This window comes from Ictalurus furcatus, chromosome 16, assembly GCF_023375685.1.
Source record: "Ictalurus furcatus strain D&B chromosome 16, Billie_1.0, whole genome shotgun sequence".
NCBI classification, from domain to species: domain Eukaryota; kingdom Metazoa; phylum Chordata; class Actinopteri; order Siluriformes; family Ictaluridae; genus Ictalurus; species Ictalurus furcatus.
The window spans coordinates 3,896,870-3,916,083 of NC_071270.1; the positions used below are offsets into that span (position 1 = coordinate 3,896,870).

General features: G+C 39.0%; 1 protein-coding gene across 1 annotated transcript; it reads right to left on the reverse strand.

The window, feature by feature from the left end:
- Positions 1-4,774: 4,774 nt before the first annotated feature.
- Positions 4,775-13,893, reverse strand: fgf18b (fibroblast growth factor 18b). The gene is made up of 5 exons (XM_053645857.1): positions 7,901-13,893; positions 6,919-6,958; positions 6,631-6,808; positions 5,768-5,874; positions 4,775-5,059 (listed from the first exon to the last, which is right to left on the reverse strand). Exons 1-5 carry the CDS (start codon positions 7,930-7,932, stop codon positions 4,775-4,777), a joined length of 642 nt encoding a protein of 213 aa, XP_053501832.1. The 5' UTR covers positions 7,933-13,893.
- Positions 13,894-19,214: the final 5,321 nt, after the last annotated feature.

Below are 19,214 nucleotides of genomic sequence, written 5' to 3' on the forward strand. Positions count from 1 at the left end.
AACACCGCTTCACCGAAAGGGAAAAGGATGCAGGGTGTGAAACAGGCATGTGTTTGATATGTGACAGCATCCTCAGTGCCAACAGCCTTTTATATTAGAATAGACAAGCTGATGTCTAATGATGTAGTGTTTAGTAGAAACTTTGGGTTGAAAATGCTCTAAATGTCCTCTAATCCTGTGTTCCTTCACATCACCAGGTCAGAGCTCATCTTCAGACCACTGAGCCATCAGATTATTCTGTATAAAAGGGATTATTTATAGGTGTTTAACTTTACATCACACACAGTGTGTTTTTTTTTATTTTATTTTATTTTATTTTTTAAACATTTTGTTTATTAAAAAAAAAAGAATTGCTTGAAGATTTGAACCATAATCCATATGTTAAAGCGCACACACATTTATCCACTGAGGCACTGGAGCAGACAGAGTGTTGGAGGTACGGGTCACACCTGGATAAAATGAGGGTGTAGTGTGTCAGTATTAACTATTGTAAAAACAAGCAATTTAATAGCTGATCCTTGGTGTTGTGGTTAAGTATGTGTCTCTTATCGCTGAGATTGATGGTTCAAAGCCAGCCATCTTCCTTTAGTCTCTCTTTAGTTTAGTCAGTAGTGTTGGCTCAGTTGGTTAGAAATGGTTTAAGATGGTTTAAATCCATCCTTGTTTCTTTTTTACCCCCATGGCTGAGCAAACATCAGAGCATATTTAAGGTAGTTTATCTTTCACTTTACATCGCCTATAAGCCAAGACTTTTAAACTACGATCCTCACACTGGATTTACCTGCGTACCTGTCACTTTCTGTCTGTAGAACTGTATACAGGTGAATTTTATACCAGCTATTCGGCTGAAGAGCAAGCTTAAATCTCTGTGGTGTAGTGTTACCGGTTTGACTCTCATCCAGGATTTAAGGAGCAATATATAACACTCATAGTAGCACAGCAAGTTGAGTTGTTGGAGCTTCTAATGATTCAAACTACTACTGTTGATTAGTGAGCATCTAAAATATCTCTCATGTTTACTAAACACTAAACATAAAGAATGATCTTGTTATTCACACTTATTATAGTCACTTTCATTTTTAACAGCAAAAACAAAACAAACAACAAAAAAAAAACACCAAATTACCTAGTGGAGCTTTAATGACTAATAACCGTTGTCAATAATAGTGAAAGTCAGAGCCTGTTGGTGTCCTCAAAGCCTACTTTTAGACTTGATCTCTGTCTGTTTTATATTTAGAAAGATGATGAAAGGAAAGCAGAGCAGAATTTATAAACTGTGCTGATGAAAATCCTCGTCATGAGCAGATAAATACGACGAACGCATTTGAGCTGATGGAGAGAATCTCAGGAATGTCTGAATTAGGGGTGTAACGGAACGCCGTGATAAGGAAATCTGAAATAGATTTATTGCTAACGTTATCTCCAGGTGCTGTTTTTCATTTTCATTTTCAAACAGAGAGAAAATGCTATTTCTATGCTATTTTGAGAAAGCCGCAGTGTTATATAATGTTCAACGTCGTGTTTTTTTTTTATCGGCGATGAAGTAAGCAGATAGACGTTCTGTCACGCCAGGAGCATGTAACTTCTCTGGAATGATAAAATTCTGAGTACAAAATGCAGTGAGTACATCAAGAAAATAAATATTTTTTTAATAGCATCCTGTATCAAAATATTTCATCTTTCAGTTTTAGCCCCAGTAACATTGGGACAAAAAAACAAAACAAAAAAAAAACTGTACATTGACTTTTATACTATACATTGAACACGTAGATCCAGGGTGGTACCCGTGTCAGTTTTATTAACTCGTACACGTTCAGATATGTGAAACAGATGCAAGGTTACTCTGCGGTAGGGTGGGCGATATTATATGATATATGATACTGCGATATAAATTACATCAAAATACACCTTTCTGTTCAAAAATCAATGTTATGAGAGTCTTTAAATATTGCAAAGTTTTCTATTTTTGCTTTACGCCACAGTGCTTCTGAATTCTGATTGGTCAGAAGGTGCAATAACAGAAGCTCTGACAGTAGTACAGCTGGATTTCTGCGAGGAGACATTTATTGAAGATTTATGGAAGGAGTCTCCAGTGTCAGTGCTTTGTAACAGTCGGAGATAAAGCTGTAACGTTTGCAATGTTTTCTGCTTTGAGGTTTCTTTGTAACATGACAAGCTGCGTCTTTTATTTTTTTATTTTTCTAAAAACAGTACGACAGACGGTGTTTTATTGCTTGCATATTAATTGAAAAGCGTCAACATTGTTAATGGAAGTTTCATTCAAGCTAGTGAGAATGACAGAAATTGGATTAAACCTAATGGTTCCCATTTTTATGTAGGAAAAAAAAAATTATGATGATGTTCCTGTAACATATCGTCCACCTTTATGCGCTTGCGGTTATTTCACAAGGTTGGAATAAGACCTAATGAACAGTGAGGGTGAATTCATAAAATACTAGTGACCGTTAGTGTATATTGAGTTAGTCTTAGGTACCACACTGCAGTTCTAAAACTGTGGACAATCTGTGAAGCTGTGAATATTTCCATAATGTCAGGGCCACATGCCTTTAAAAATGGGCTAGGTTTCCCAATATAATCCCTCCACGATAGTACAATACTCTTTCTTGCTTGGTTCAGGTTGTTTTAGGAGCTGAGAACAGAGAAAAAGTGGAAAAATGTGGATAATTTGGAGGTCAATGATTCTGAGGTTTGGACAACGAGAACGAGTCCAAGTCGAGTGTAAGCCATCTTATCCTCAAGGTTCAAGTCCATAAGCTGCTACAGGAGTTGAAGTTTAAGGCATTATCCAGGACAAATCCTTTATTATTTCATCTGCACTTTCTTTGAACTGGTTGTTGCATTACTTCTTATTATTTACAGATTCAGATTTGACCTTTTTATTTATTTATTTTTTTTTGCCACCACCTTCAGAGAAACCGCTCTAACACTTTACAGCCCAGCATTTGTGTCTAATTCTCGAATACTGCTGTGCTTTCGGGCTGTTTTGTAACTTTCCCCGGAGAAGAGCATCTGGCAAACGACTGAATGTAAATGTCAAATCACAAATGTTGTCACGGCGGGGGTACGTTGCCACCACTGATGATTTAATTTTTCAGCAGAACTCTGGGTTTGTTTAATGAATTGCAGTCAGCTGTGGTAGCATACTTTGACTAGCGTTATTTAAATGCTGAAGAAACAATTACTAACAGAGATGTTTTTGAACCTTTGGGCTCAAAAAATAATAATACCTCTCTAGTTTCAAGGGTGCCCCCTGCCAAAGCCTGAACCATTGTCTTTTACCACCAAAGGATATTAGAAAAACATATAACTTCTTTTTTTTTTTTTTTTTTTTTTTTTTACTCTGCATTTTACGGGGCCCCCTGGTGGCTCAGGGCCCATAAGCAGCTGATTAAATGTGGATAAAGCTCTGATTACTAACAACAGACAAGTTGAAGAGTCGAGCACTTGGAGAGTCTTATCATCTCAAGTCCAGATTGAGACTCAAGTCATAGTTAAGTGTGTCCAAGTCATGCACCAAATTCTGACTTAACTCCATGTCCAGGACTAGAGCAATACATTATGAGACTAAAATGTCTCAATATCATTCCAACAATGGTCCATAGACCAACAAACTCCAACAATTTTGCCAGAATGCAGATATTTTAAAAGGTCCAGAAACGAGGAGCTGAGTTTAAAAGAGGTTATAATTCAACGTATTTTTTCATCTGTACGTTTAAGCGTATTCATTTCCGCACCGTAATGTTAGTTGCAATGCAAAGTGCACTCCAAAGGATCTCCAAGGGTTCTCTGGATCGTTATTTGCTCAACTTGGAAGCTTTGTATAAAGAAAAACCTTGTGTCCTTGGGTTTGTCATAGAACATTTAAGGGTTCCCTCAGAAGAACCCTTAAAGTAGGGTTCTCAAGGTATTTTCCAGAGACACTCAGGGGTTTCTGAAGCATTATCCAGGGGTCCTTCGTTACAATTCTGGAAACCACAACCCATTGTAATTATTAGTCTCCTGTATATTTGAGTCACTAATCAAAAGTCGGACCAAATGCGTCCTGTCGGCAAATAAAATGCTGCATCGATGCAATAAATAGGCCAAATATTATCATACACATTTCAATGCAATTTCAATAGTAATAGGGTTATGCTCAGAGCAGAAATTATTTGATTGCTGGAGAACCCTTGCTTTAAGGTGCTAGATGTATGTTTTTTTCCCCCTAAGAGTGTTTACTCCATACTGAGCTGTATGAGCTCATTCCAACACGTTGCTGATAAACTACATTTTTATCTTGTCACGAATTTTCGCTACGATTCTTGTTCCATAATTCACTATATTAGCTACATTTGGCTGTCTGTTTTATTTCACATGCCTACGCATTTGTCCTACTGGTTAACATTTCAAGCGGGATTATTTTAACCCATGAAGGTCCTGTATGTGATTGGAATAATGTACACACGAGCCCTCCACAGAGTTTTGTATATCCGCGAAACTCACTGTCTATCGAGACTTGCTAAAAGCAGTGGATGCTGGAGAGGCTTTTCTCTCGACTTGCAGTGCTCTGTGTGCCCTTGTCACGAGTCATGAGTCTCCGAGTTCATTTCCTGGACTCATGCCCAGCCATCTTTGATTACACAGCATTTGTATTTGGTCTGATTTTGACCTCCGTCTGGAAGTGAAGTGACCTACACCTGGCTGGTTTGGTAAGGGTGACTCCTATCCAAGCATCCTCCGTGTCAGCATCTTTTATAGAAGCGTGTGATGCATGTTATGATTGTGCGTCAGGACTAGCGCTGGTCTCCTGCGTCCTCCTGTTCCTCTTGCTGACGGTGGTGAAGCTGCTGTGCTGCAGGTTCGGCTGCTCGCCGGGCGGAAAGCGTTTCATGAAGTGCACCTCTTGCTGGTTCGGGAGAGTCTGTGGCCCTCTGCGAGGTCGACCCTTTTTGGTGAAGCCAATGTACCAGCCAGTGTAACGTGCTGACATCCAGGCGGTGTAGTTGTTCTCCAGAACCATCTCAATGAAGACACACTCATCATTTGCACTGTTGGCTTTCTGTAGAGAAAACATGATGTAACACTTAATAAACTAAATAAAACGCTGTTGTGTTGTGCTGTTATAGGAAAATAATCAACGATGGGGTGGCGTGATGAAGTGGAGTTACAGTTACCATCAATTATTTTCCTACAGTACAACGGCACATCCCAAAGTCATTTATTCCTCTTATACCACAGCAATTTGTTTTGTTTTTGTTAGTTTTTTGTTTTTAATTTATGATAAGAAGGACACATAGTACTTTTAACCGTTTATAGTTACATTTATCGTTGTTGAATGTCCATGAAACAAGTTAGTTCCTGTTCCCAAGTAGGTTACAGCAGCTATAAACAGTCATTCTCTCACCAGTCTCTTTTTTCTCTCTCTTGAAGTTAATAAGACAAAACACTGCAGCGTGTCGAGTTACCGAGAAACCGCAAAAAGTATCGTAAACTCCTCTGTCCTGAAGATGTTCGAAAACTTACTGAAGCTGGAGGCTCCTTCCATAAACATCAAATAAACATCTCCTTATGCATGCATTTTTAAAAATATGTTTATGTGGAACATCTGCCCATGAGAGTCCATGTGAATTAGTTGTTACTATAGAAACGAGACCGTATCAGAACGAGCACATTAACATAAACGTGTGATTTGCACTACTTTCTGACCGATCACAATCTAGAGCTCAAATGTTTGTATTGTGTGTATTGTAACGTCAAACAAACTCACCCTGCCCACCAGTTTCCCCCGGCGGTTCATGCACAGGTAGAAGTTGGTCTCTTTGCCCCGAATTCGCACCTGACTCCCGAAGGTGTCGGCCTCCACCACGAGCTGGGCTTGTGAAGAGACACACATACAGACAGGCAGGAATATAGACAGACCAAGGATGTGCTAGATATGCTTGATTTTTTTTTTTGGGGGGGGGGATAATGTCTGCCAGAGAAAATATTGCCAGAGAATTTTTCTTGTTCTAGGCCAAGACACGGGCAACTCCCTATCTGCAACTATTCATCGCAACAGGGATCTGAGATAATCGACATTTGGTCCTTTACTGGATGCTGCCATCTTGACAAGTTCAGTCCTCACTGGCCAATACTGCCTTCTTTCTCTACTATCGTTCGATTCGGCTGACTGATAAGACTTTAATCCTCTTTGAGCTTTTCGGCGGCGTTTAAACCGTACTCTAGATGCATCTGATCACTCGAATTGTCCTTGGATGACGTCAAGGTCAGTTAGGATCAACTCCCCCACCCACATTTCTCGGTCTCATTTGTCTAACAGTCTTTGCCCTTGTATTTAGAGCAGGTAAGACAAAACAGGGCAAATGGAAATCCATAAAGGGGTCGATGAAATGGACGGTCATCCTCGACTGCTTTCTTTATCAACCATTTCTCTTTAATACGTCATTAAAATTTTGCTCCAGCTATACCTGTGTGTGTGTGTGTGTGTGTGTGTGTGTGTGTGCATGTAATATATATATATATATATATATATGTATATATAATGTACACACACACACACATATACATACAGTATATCCACATATATATTACATGACCTTGTTCATGTATTATAATACAAAATGCTCTTACCATATTTATTCCCATCTTCTCCAGTGGCGATGATTTTCCTTCCCAGCACCTGCACGTGTTTTCCGCTGGTCCTGCTGTACAGCTGGTACACCCGGTGATGCTTCCTGCTGAGACTGTCTCTCGCGCCTGTCTGAGTCTCCACGTGCTCTCCGAAATCAACATTATCCACCGCTAGCGCCTAAACCCCAATTCATATCATAGCCAATAATTCATCAGTATCAGTACACTTTGGGTGTGTGTTTGTGTGTGTGTGTGTGCAATACGTCATTACATCATAACCAATTTTACCTGCAGGAAGCTACACAGCAGCAATGCAATCTGAACACATCTGGAGGAAGACACAAACACAAAACTGATCAGATATTAAACCTTACATTGTGCTTAAGATGTCTTCCTCGTGAAGTGAGCATTAAGCAACTGGACTTCATCGGTGAACTTCAGTATTTATTTGCATTTGGGGGTATTTATACTTAACCTGAATTTGTTAATGAACATGAATTCTCCAAGAAAAAAAAAAAACTTTACATAGGGATTTTTTTTTTTCAGTTTTCTGTTCTCAGCTGCAGTAATTTCTAATTTCAGTGAGACTTCTACAATATTAAGCTTGTGTCAGTCCCACATTCACACAAAACACAAATTCCCAACAATAAACAAAACTTTTCTACTTTTTTGAATGAGAGATCTATCATCCAGAAATGCATGTTGTGAATCTGTTTGGTCTATGATCTCAGCTGTTACCTGAATACATTGAGTACAATGAGTACATTAAGTACATTAAACACACACACACACACACACACACACACACACACAAACTAATTGGGTGTATTAGGATATTAGGAACGCGGCATCTGCTGGCTCTTAATGTTCGACGTGAATGTGAAACACATGTAGTTCTACCCAAAGCCGCCAACCTTGAGAGCTCAGAAACAGGGAGATTTTCCAAACCCAAAGCTGGCAGACTCGCCTGTTTCTCGTCCAACGAAAGTTTTTTAGCCATGTTCACAAAACTCTAATGACTTTTCATTCATAAAAGTTACAAAATAATAAGCCAAGGCAAGCAAATGTGTCCCCCCACCCCCCCATCTTTTATTTTCTTTTGAGACAAGCTCGTGCCACCTGTCACATTCCCACGAGCCAGGTCAGATCAGATCCCGCAACTTTTCTTTTTTTTCTTTCTTTCTTTTTTTTTTTTTGCCCCTTCCTGGTTTACAGTGAGAACATTTCCTTGTGAAATTCTGTGTGAGAAAAACCGAAAAGCTGAACTTACGCGAGGAGAAGTGGAGGGAGGACGGAGCGCATCGCCGCGGTCGCTCCAAAAGCTGATTGTTTCCAGAAACGGAGCCTCCAGTTGCATCGATCCGGTTCGTAGCGCGTCCGTCTTCATGACATGGAGAACCGAAAACAAGCTGCGGGTTTAGATATGTGCGGAGGAACGCGGGAGATGCCAACCTGACAACCTGCAGTGGATGGAAGGAGAAGGACTAGGGGCGGGGCGCGCGCACGGCCGGATGAGGGATGAGGGGCGGGGCGTGTCCCGACAAGGGTGATGCGATATACCGTGAATACCGGTATCATCACTGAGGAGCAGACTGCAACAACACAAATTCTACTAGGAAACCCAGTTCTAACAGAGGCTGAGATTAAACACGATCTTCTCTAGGAGTTACTTTCCTTCTTCATTTTAAACATTTAAAGCAATTTCAAGAAAGAACGAAAGAAAAAAAAATAAATCAAGACACTGACTGCTCAGAAAGAATCAAGGACAAGTGAAAAGAAGACACCCTGTGTCCTAAAAAATAAAGGTAAAAATGAATGAAAGAAAAATAAATAAGAAAGAATGAAAAATTCAAGACAATACCTGCTCCATGAAAGAAAGAAAGAAAGAAAAAAAGAAAAAAGAATCAAGACAAAACCTGCTCCATGAAAGAAAGAAAGAAAGAAAGAAAGAAAGAAAAAAGAATCAAGACAATGCCTGCCTGAAGAACGAAAGTTAGAAAGAAAGAAAAATAAATAAAGAAAAAAAATAAGGCAATGCTTGCTCCATGAAAGAAAGAAAGAAAAAAGAATCAAGACAATGTCTGCTTGAAGAAAGAAAGTTAGAAAGAAAGGAAAATAAATAAGACAATGCCTGCTAGATGAAAGAAAGAAAGAAAGAAAAAAAGAAAGAAAGAAATGAAGAAAAAATAATCAAGACAATGTCTGCTTGAAGAAAGAAAGAAAGAAAGATAGAAAGAAAGAAAAAGAAAGAAAGAAAGAAAAAAAATAATCAAGACAATGCCTGCTCCATGAAAGAAAGAAGGAAAGAAAGAAAGAAAGAAAAAAAGAAAGAAAGAAAGAAAGAAAAAAGAATCAAGACAATGCCTGCTTAAAGGAAGAAAGAAAGCTTGAAAGAAAGAAAAAGAAAAAGAAAGAAAGAACGAATCAAGACAAGGCCTGCTTCAAGAAAGAAAGAAAGAAAGAAAAAAAGAAAGAAAGAATCAAGACAATGCCTGCTTCAAGAAAGAAATAAATAATATGAATTTCAAAAGAAAGAAAGAATGAAAGAAAGAAAGAAAGAATCAAGACAATGCCTGCTTCAAGAAAGAAAGAAAGAAAGAACAAATCAAGACAATGCCTGCTTCAAGAAAGAAAGAAAGAAAGAAAGGAAGAAGGAAAGAAACTGTAGTAAGAAGGCCCATTAGGACGGTGTTTTTGTGCATGAGATTAAGGCTAACAGAGACAGAGATTAAGCGTGATTATCTGTATGAGTTACTTTCCTTCTCTTTTTAAACACATCTTGAAAGCAGTTTTTCGCAGTGAGGGAGTGAGAAAGGTGAAACTCTATTAAAATAATGGCAAAATAGGAAAGAGAGTATGAGGGAGGTATGTAAGCAAAGAGCAATTCCAAAATGAACATTTGTCTGGGACTTTGGCAACGCTGTCGTTTCGGCCTTCTCTGAATTCTGCAGAACCGCAGACAGGCAGTGTAACCTTCCCTTGTACCCCACATCCAGAGCAGAGTGTGTGTGTGTGTGTGTGTGTGTGTGTGTGTGTGTGTGTATGTGAGAGAGAGAGAGAGAGAGAGAGAGAGAAAGAGGGAGAGAGAGAGGTGCACATTAATGGAGCTCCATCTTGCTTGCCAGCACTGAAAGGCCTAAATGCGCCATGTCACATTTCCTCTTTGGTCGTATTGTATTGTGGATCGTCCCCTGGACCTCACTGCAACATAAACATTCTATAGGATCCAGAGACAAACTCTAATCTCTGTGGTATTTCAGTGAAGCAGACTCGAGATAACTGCACAGTTACAGAGTCATAACATTCCTGCACAAATGTAATACTCTAAAGACAAGGTGCTGTGAAAAGATATATCGAGGGGAGGAGAAAGCTGTCAGACACTTTGAGACACTGGGAGAAACTAAGACAACTGTGAGACATTGAGAGAGCTGTGAGATACCGTGAGCCACTATGAGACACTGTGAGACACTGTGAGATGATGTGAGACACTGGAAAAGCTGTGAGACACTGTGAGATGATGTGAGACACTGCAAAAGCTGTGAGACACTGTGAAACACTAAGACAACTGTAAGATATTGAGAGAGCTGTGAGAGACTGTGAGACAGTGTGCGACACTGAGAGAGCAGTGAGACAGTGTGAGACAATGTAAGACATTGTGAGATAGTGAGCGAGCTATGAGAGCTGTAAGACACTGTTAGACACTCTGAGTTACTGTCACACACGGACAGCATTGAGACACTGTGAGGTACTGTTAGACACAGTGAGAGCTTTGAAACAATGTTAGACACTCTGAGATAATCAGATACTGTTAGACACTAAGAGCTGTTAGACACTCTGAGATAATCAGATACTGTTAGACACTGAGAGCTGTTAGACATTCTGAGATAATCAGATTCTGTTAGACATTGAGAGCTGTTAGACAATGAGATACAATGAGTCACTGAGAGATACTGTGAGAGCACTGAGACACTGAGATACAGTGAGACACTGTTAGACACTCTGAGATTCTGTGAGATACTGGGTGATACTGAGAGCTGTGAGACACTATGAGACACTATGAGACACAAGAAAGAAAGAAACTGACATCCTTCCCTTTTTTGTATCAAAGAAAATACAAAGACAAAAAGAAATTATAACACTCCCTATCTTGGGATGGAAGGAAAGAAAGAAAGAAAGAAAGAAAGAAAAACTGACACTCCTCTTCATAAAAAGAAAGAAAGAAAGAAAGAAAGAACTCATGACATTCCCTCTCCCAAAAAAGAAAGAAAAAAGAAAGGAAGAAAGAGAAAAAGGTAATTACGACACTCTGTCTCCAGAAAAAGAATAAAAGAAAGAACACATTTTACTTTTAATGTGTCATGTCTGAATCACTTTTTTTTTTTTTATTTGATTTTTTGTTGCTTCTTTGATCTGTAACTGAGATTGGTACTGCTGCACCAAAGCAGTGCTGTTGTGCAGGTCTGAATGAAGTGTGTGAGAGAGAGCGAGAGAGCGCAAGAGAGAGAGAGAGAGGGGGAGAGAGAGAGCAGTCGTGTTCTCTGCATAGTTTACCTTTTCTCTCAATGGAGTCAGTCTCACCTCTCGTGTCTCAAGTATGCACACTCATTTTTCTCCGGTCATTTCTCACTGAGACGTGTCCAAGTCGAGAGGTTTCAGACAAAATAGGAGTGTCTCCCCCTTCTGTTTGTCTCCCTCTGTCTCGCTCGCCCTCTTCCTCTTGGCTCATCTTCCCTCTTTCCAGACTTTGAAGGGAGCTCAGGCTTCTAATATAAGACAGGTCCCTACCACAACAAAGGAGGCAACGTTGACTTTGAATAAACACTTTCTCCTTTTTTTTATCCCTCCTCCCTGTCTGTCCCCCTCCACTCCCATTTTTCCCCTCTCTATGTTATTTTGCTTTTGGCTCTGTTGCGAAGTATGTGCACTTGTTATGTGTTCTCCATGGTAGCCAGGCTTCTGGAATAGATTAGGCCGGGAAAGAACGGGGGAAGCGGGGTAGGGGTAGGGGTGGAGGGGTGGAGGAGTGGAGGGATGGATGAGGGGAGGGAGAGCAGAGTGCTGAACTCGGTAGAGGGAGACAAAGGTGTGGAAGGGATGGAAGAAAGTGTGAAAAGAAGAGATAAATATAGACAGATGGGTGGAAGAAATAATGTGAACAGCTGAATAAACGCGTGGAAAAGTGTAGGCATGGTGGATGGAAGGATTGAGAGAGAGACAGAGATAGATAGAGAGAGAGAGAGAGAGAGAGAGAGAGAGAGAGAGAGAGAGAGAGAGCAGATCAGTGTAGGAGCAGCTCAGCATCATTACTAGGAGTTTGACCATCAAACCATCAAGAGAACCCATTTAGGAAGCTCAGAACTATCCAAAGAAGCCTTAAAGAACCCATGGATGATTTTTTTAAAATAGCTACATCTAGATGTCAATTTTTATTGTAGAAATGCCAAACAAGCCGAATTTAATCATAAACAGATATACAGGTTAGAAAAAAAGAAATAAAGAAAAAAAAGAGAAAGAATTGATACCTCGACACATGAAAAAGGAAGTAAGAAAGAAAGTAAAAAAGAATTGACATTTCTACTCCTAACACAGGAACAAAGAAAGAAACAAAGAAGGAAAATTTAAAGTAAGAAAGAAATAAAGAAAGCAAAAAAGAAGAATTTAGACATTCCCACTCCTGACAGAATGAAAGATATATATATACATATATATATATAAACATTGAAGAAAAATGTAAGGAAAGAGTCGATACTCGCTTTCTTGAAAAAGAAGAGAAGAGACTCGCTTTCCAGAGAAAGAAAAAAATGAAGACAACCCACTTCTAAGAGAGGAAGAAAGAAAGAACGAAAGAAAGAATGAAAGAAAGAAAGAATTAAGACATTCCCACTCCTAAGACAGAAGAAAGAAAGCAGCAATGAAGAAAAATTGAAAGAGAGAAAGACAACATTAAGAAAGAGAGAGAGACAATCTTACTCCTGAGACTGAAAAAAGAAAGAAAGACAGAAAAGGGAAACAAACAGAAAAAACCAAGGCAGCCCAGTTTAAGAAAGAAAGAAACAATTGACACTCCCTTTCCTGAACAAGAAGAGAAGAGAGGAGATGAGAAGAGACGAGATGAGACAAGACAAGATTAGAAGAGACTCCCTCTACAGAGAAAGAGAGAAACAAAAAAGGAAAATGAAAACACCCCAACTGTTCAGAAAGAAAGAAAGAAGTTAGATACATCATCAGCTTCCAAACAAGACAGAAAGAAGAAAAGTTACATGAAAATGTTTAAGTGTTGATGTGTGTGTGTGTGTGTGTGCTCTGCCGATGAATTCCATTCATTAGATGTAAGACATATTGTTCTTTGCTGTTCTGTGAGAGTACGTAAGTGGATTATTTCTACACTCTGTACACTGCTTTTTGTCAGAGTGTGTGTGATATTAAGGTTTAGACTCGATGCTTCTGTCTGTAATCTCCCAAATCCTATTGCACTCTCCGGGTTGTGGCTGTGCGCTTGGCCACTTCCTCAGCGCGCAACAGAACATGGTGAGCTGTCATCGCCCTCCACCCCGCTGCCCTTTTACTCTCCTCTGTGATGGCTGGCTTTAAAAAAAAAAACAACAAACCCACAAGTCTCCTTCCTCTCAGCTGGCAGGAGAGCGTTACCTCAGCCAGACAACTCACAAGTACATAAAAGGGCATTCTCGGTGCCTTTTTCTATTCGTTGTTGCGGTATTCTCGCGCGCGTGTGTGTGTGTGTGTAGTGTGCAAATCGCAAGCGTTCAGTAGCTGCACGGTGATGACTCACGCGCGCGCGCTCTGCGGCATCTCATGAGCGGTTCATGCGCGAGAATGACGCCGCTGTTGGGGAATCCGTTCTTCCATGCGAGCCATGATTCTGGGGGTTTAATTTATTCTTCCGAAAGTTTTCATCCTTATGAAATTCACATGAAGAAGCTGGCTTGGACTTTGTGAGTGTGTGTGTGTGTGTGTGTGTGTGTGTAGTCAAAGTGTGCACATAAGGGACCTGCACCAGAATGTGATCCTGGCAACTACTTTTTCTGTCATGTGAAAAGCAAATGGTTCCACTTTTGCATGACTAATAGTCAGTAATGTTCCTTTGTGGAAAGAAAAAAAAAGAAAGAAAAAAAGAGTTAAACATTCAAGCTGGATTGGCGTGAGTTCCTCAAAGCTCCTGACGCGCCAGCCAACTGTCATTCAAGTCCAATTTGGCCTGAGGACTAATGGCACATACACACATTGTTCACGAGGTGAAACGACGTCCAGATCCAAATCAAATTCGTATTAATAAGAATAATAATATGCATAATAATAAATATGGAGTGCAGTTGGACCCAGGAAAGCCGCCAAAAGAATAATTAGCATAGGATTGAATAATTATTGACTGATTTGATTAAGAAGTTAGCGAGAATGGAACATGGAGACACTGTTCAGCGTAGTCACGTGCTCTGTAACGCACATCTGGATTTCTGTAAAAGATAATACAAAACAAAACAACAAAACAAGGGGTGAAACAGAACATAAAGAAACCGGGAAATGGGGAAAAAATAAGTGGACTAACTTTTTTTTTTTTTTTAGATAATCAAATACGAATGAGCTCATGTGTTTTTATCACTAGATCATCCTGGAACACAACACAACCACCTGCACTTGACAAAACAACACATGTGCACTGCATTACAGAGAGAAATGATTTGTTTCTTTCTCTTTATAAACTTTTAAATAAGCTTTTATGAACTGTTAAAGGGTACAATGGGTGATTTCACTGTCTGATATGATTCGCTGATATTAAAAGACATTTTAAACACAAGTATCTAAGTTTCCTTTTCAACAACTTCAGAAAAAAAACATCTTTCCATCGGAGCTCACTATAACTCCACTTTACCTTCCTTTTCCACACGTCCCCCATTACAGGTTATGAATAAAATTAAATAAAAAACGTATTCATTCATTCATTCATTCATTCACCCCTGTGACCTCAAACTCATTCACCCCTGTGAAATATTTGAAACATTCCACGAGTCACATGTTCAACAGGAAGTTGCATCATCTGAACTTCACGTCGATTGTGGGAAGAAGAAAATTCATTCTTTCATTCTTTATTCTTTACTTCCAGAGATATTGTGATAATCGCTAAATGATTAGAGATTGGAAGTAAAGTATTAATAAAAAAGAAAAAGAAAAAGATATTTAATTATTTTAAGTCAATCATTAGACTGCCCTAAATGTCCACATGTGTGGATGTTAAGCACAGGAATCCTCGTCCTAGTCTGTCTTGTCTGCAGAACCTTTTCAGATGGCTCGAATTCATGTTTTCTTACGTTCTTAGATGATGAAAAATAATATCGAAGAAATACAAGGGATACATGGCATCACAATCATGAAATCGCCCAAGGGTCACCGTCTTTAGGCTTCAACTTACACTAATACACCAAACCCTCTCACATGACAGCATCAATCACTGTCTATTCTGTATAAACGCCCCATTACCAAGCCACTTCTTGAAGTAAACAAACCCCAAATGGTGGTGTTATTTTGTTAGATGAAGTGAGATGACTGAAAATGATAAATCAACACAAAATCTGCCATGTCACTCAAGCAGACTACCAATGTCATTTAATCTCAGCTTCTAAAATGGCCCTCAAATGACCAGGATCACTCCAATAAGACACACACACACACACACACACACACACACACACACACACACACCGTTTTAAAGTGAATGGTGCATTTTTGTGGTAAGATGCACTGAATTTACATAATTGCCTGTTAATATTGATGCTTCTTGAGCGTAACATTACATTTAGAGGAATTAAACAAGGCTGTTAGCTGCATACCTCAGTGGCTTCTGCTTATTTGAAAAAGCAGAACCACAGGACTGGTGGGTCCAAACACAGAGCAGAGGCAAGTGTGAGGCAAATGTGCTAACCACTAAGCCACCATTCCCCCCAAATAATAAAGCCTCCCTAATAATTATGACACTAGTATCAGATTGTATTTATTTAATTCATTTATTATTTAATCATTATCAACCCATCATCAGATGATAATTGTACTATATAGATTACTACCTTTGCATTTTTGTTTGTTACTTTATTATTATTATTATTACTGAGTAATGTTGTCTCCTCAGAGTTTCAGCGTTTCTGGTTCCATCCTGAGTTCAGGTTATTGTCTGTATGTAGTCACATATTTTTTCCTGTTGAATGTACACAGTTTCCTCCGTGTTCTCTGGTTTCCTTCTACTGTTCAAAACCATGCAGATTAAGTATGGTCATGCTAAATTGTCCCTAGGTGTGAAACAGTGTGTGAATGTGTGTGTACTGTACAGGATATCCTGTAATGGACTGGTGTTCCAATTCTCCTGCCTTGTGCACAGTGTTACTGGGATTGACTTCAGATCCACCGCGACCCCGACCAGGATAAAGCACTTCCTGGTGATGAACAGATTCATTGTTATTGTTGTTGCTGTAGTCGTTTAATTTCACCTACACAATTCATATAAAATCTCAGGTAAACAGAGAAGAAATAAACCCCTATCTCGCTAAGTTTGGTCCAGGAGATAAGAACATCACTGATATGACAAGTTATAAATAGCCCATGCTTTAAAATTCCTGATAAGATAATGACCTTCTAGTGGTGTTTGAATTGACCTCATAAATCTCCCTCTCTCTTTTATCGCAATCTTTCAGTTGATCAGATGGAGCGTTGGTGAGAGTTGGAATTTATCCTCATCATCTCTTCCACTCATCCACATTCACCTCTTCAGCTCAGTGTTATCTCTCACATTCCTCTTTTAATGTGTCTGTGTACCCCTGCTTTCACTCATCTCACAGGGAAACGTGTGTGTGTGCGTGTGTGTGTGTGTGTGTGTGTGTGTGTGTGTGTGTGTGTGTGTGTGTTTAAACCTTCACTTATGCCAGGAAATCAAAAATAATATCTCACATTTTATCGTCATAATGTCTTTGACCAAGCCTCCCCCCACTTTTCTCTCTCTGTCACTATGTGAGAGGTTACATGATCCGTGTGTGTGTGTGTGTGTGTGTGTGTGTGTGTGTGTGTGTGTGTGTGTGGTGTGTGTTGAGGGCAGTGCCTACATTCCTCTGGCATACTTCACATTCTCCATCAGTCTGTGGCACTCTGCCCCATCTCTGCATTAGAGCAGGATTAAATGATTGGCTCCCATAACACTGCAGGCAAGAGAGCCGTGACTAAACAGCTGAGCAAAAGTATTTGCCTCCTCCTAGTGGTGGAAGAAAACAAATGCAATTACTCCTAAACTCTCAGAATAAAACGGTACTACTCAAGTGACAAGGAAAGGTACAGTTTACAGTTCACCCCTGAGAGTGTAGCTAAATTATTAATTGTTTATCTGTTTGTGTCTGTTGTTTTATATTCTAAATGTTTTATTACAATATAATCAATAAAACTATACCAAATATGCACTTCCAAATATCTTCTTCTTCTGTATAACATTTAGAAGCTACACTATATGGTGGTCCAAAAGTATGTGGACACATGACCATCGCATCCATATGTTGTTCTTCCCCAAAACTGTTGCCCCAAAGTTGGAAGCACACAGTTGTCCAGAATGTCTTTGTGTGCTGTACCATTGTAATTTCCATTCACTGGAACTAAGAGGCCCAAACCTGTTCCAGCATGACAATGCCCCTGTGCACAAAGCAAGCTCCATGAAAACATGGGATGAACTGTAACTGGAGCCTCCTCGACGTCCCAACATCAGCGCCTGACCTCAACCTCATTAACACTCTTGTAGCTGAACAAACACAAATCCCTACAGCCACGCCTACAAAATCTAGTGGAAAGCCTTCCCAGAAGAGTGGAGCTCATTATAATAGTAAAGGGGGAATATATCTGAAATGAGATGTTCAATAAGCACATACAGTGATGCTTGAATGTGTGTGAACTGGTTAGAATTTTCGACATTTCTGCATAAATATGACCTAAAACATAATCAGATTTTCACAAGTCCTAAAAGTAGATATAGAGAACACAAATAGATGTAATGGTCAGTGAAAAGTAAAATATCTGTACTTGGTTCATATATAGAAATTTTGTCAGATGTCCTACACATAAATATACAGTATATACACTGTAAAACCGGATAGTTCATTTAACTAAAAAAATATGAGGAAACTAATTACCTCAAAATTTTTAAGTTGACAATCAATTTCTTTAAGCCAAATACACTCAAATGTAACAAAAATTTAACTCAAACTTTGTAATTTAAAATTATTTTTTGTTATATTTAAGTGTATTTGGCTTAAAGAAATTGATTTATCAACTTAAAATTTTGAGGTAATTAGTTTCCTCATATTTTTTGAGTTAAATGAATTTATCCGGTTTTACAGTGTAAACTACTATTTGTGTATACTGTACATATTAATTCCATGATTTGCTGTAGTATAAGAGGAATAAAACACAGTGAGATCGTTGTTATTGGAAAATACACCAAATAAATGTATATATCTTGTGTCTCAGTGTTTTATGATTATGGAAATATTTTTGATATCTTAGATATAGAATATAAATAAATCACATGTTTCAGGGATATGTTTAATTATGAAACACAAGAGCAAAGAAAAAAGTACAGGTATACTAACAATGCATGGTACAGTTTACTACCCTTTTTTCCTGAGAGAGTGATTGTACTGTATCTTCTGTGGCCTTGCATTTTGACTGTCCTGTCTACAAACATTTGTTTCTTGAAAAAAATAAAGATAACAAACAAACAAAACATAAAAAGAAACATTACTTACATTTGTGACCATTGTCTTGCATGGGATCCATGTAACTTTTTTCTTTCCTTTCCTTTTCTTTTGTTTTCTTTTCCTTTCCCGCTCAACTCATGGCATTTGCATCCTGCTGAATTTAAACCCTGTGGGTGCACACTTATCTAAGCACACTTGTAACCCATTTTGATAGCATTGTGTTTTTGTACACTCGTCCTCTCAGTTTGACATTTTTTAAATCAAATACCTAAATTAAGAATTTTAATATAAAGTCTGTCAGTTTTACCACGTTGTCGCTCTCAAGTGATGCCAACATGATGCTGTCCACGGTGCTGAAACTGGCACAGCATGGATGACCGAGTGGTACTGGGCAGGGCTGCTCAACATTTTTGTAGCTAGGGACCCCTTAAACGTAAAATACATAAATATCCAATAACCCGTTTAGATTTATTTCATTAAAAATATTTAAATGTGTGCAGCAATTGCAGCAAACAGCAAACATACTATTTATATGTGTCATGTACCATCAGATAAGGAACTCTGGACTACAGTTCCCAGCAGCCACCCGCACCACACCAGCATGTCACATGATCAACTGCACTTGAACTTCATTCATGTTAATCAGCACTTACGGGTATTTATAGCCACAGTTTGCACTACACTGGTTGTCTTATTTTGCCGTTGTTGTGTTATCTCGTTTCTCTGCCTGGATTCCATAGTTTGTGTATTAAATCATTTGTGTTCGTACTTTTGTTTTATTTCTATTAAATCTGCACTTGCATCCTACTAGCATCTTGTTGCGTGACAATATGGCTACTTGTGTTT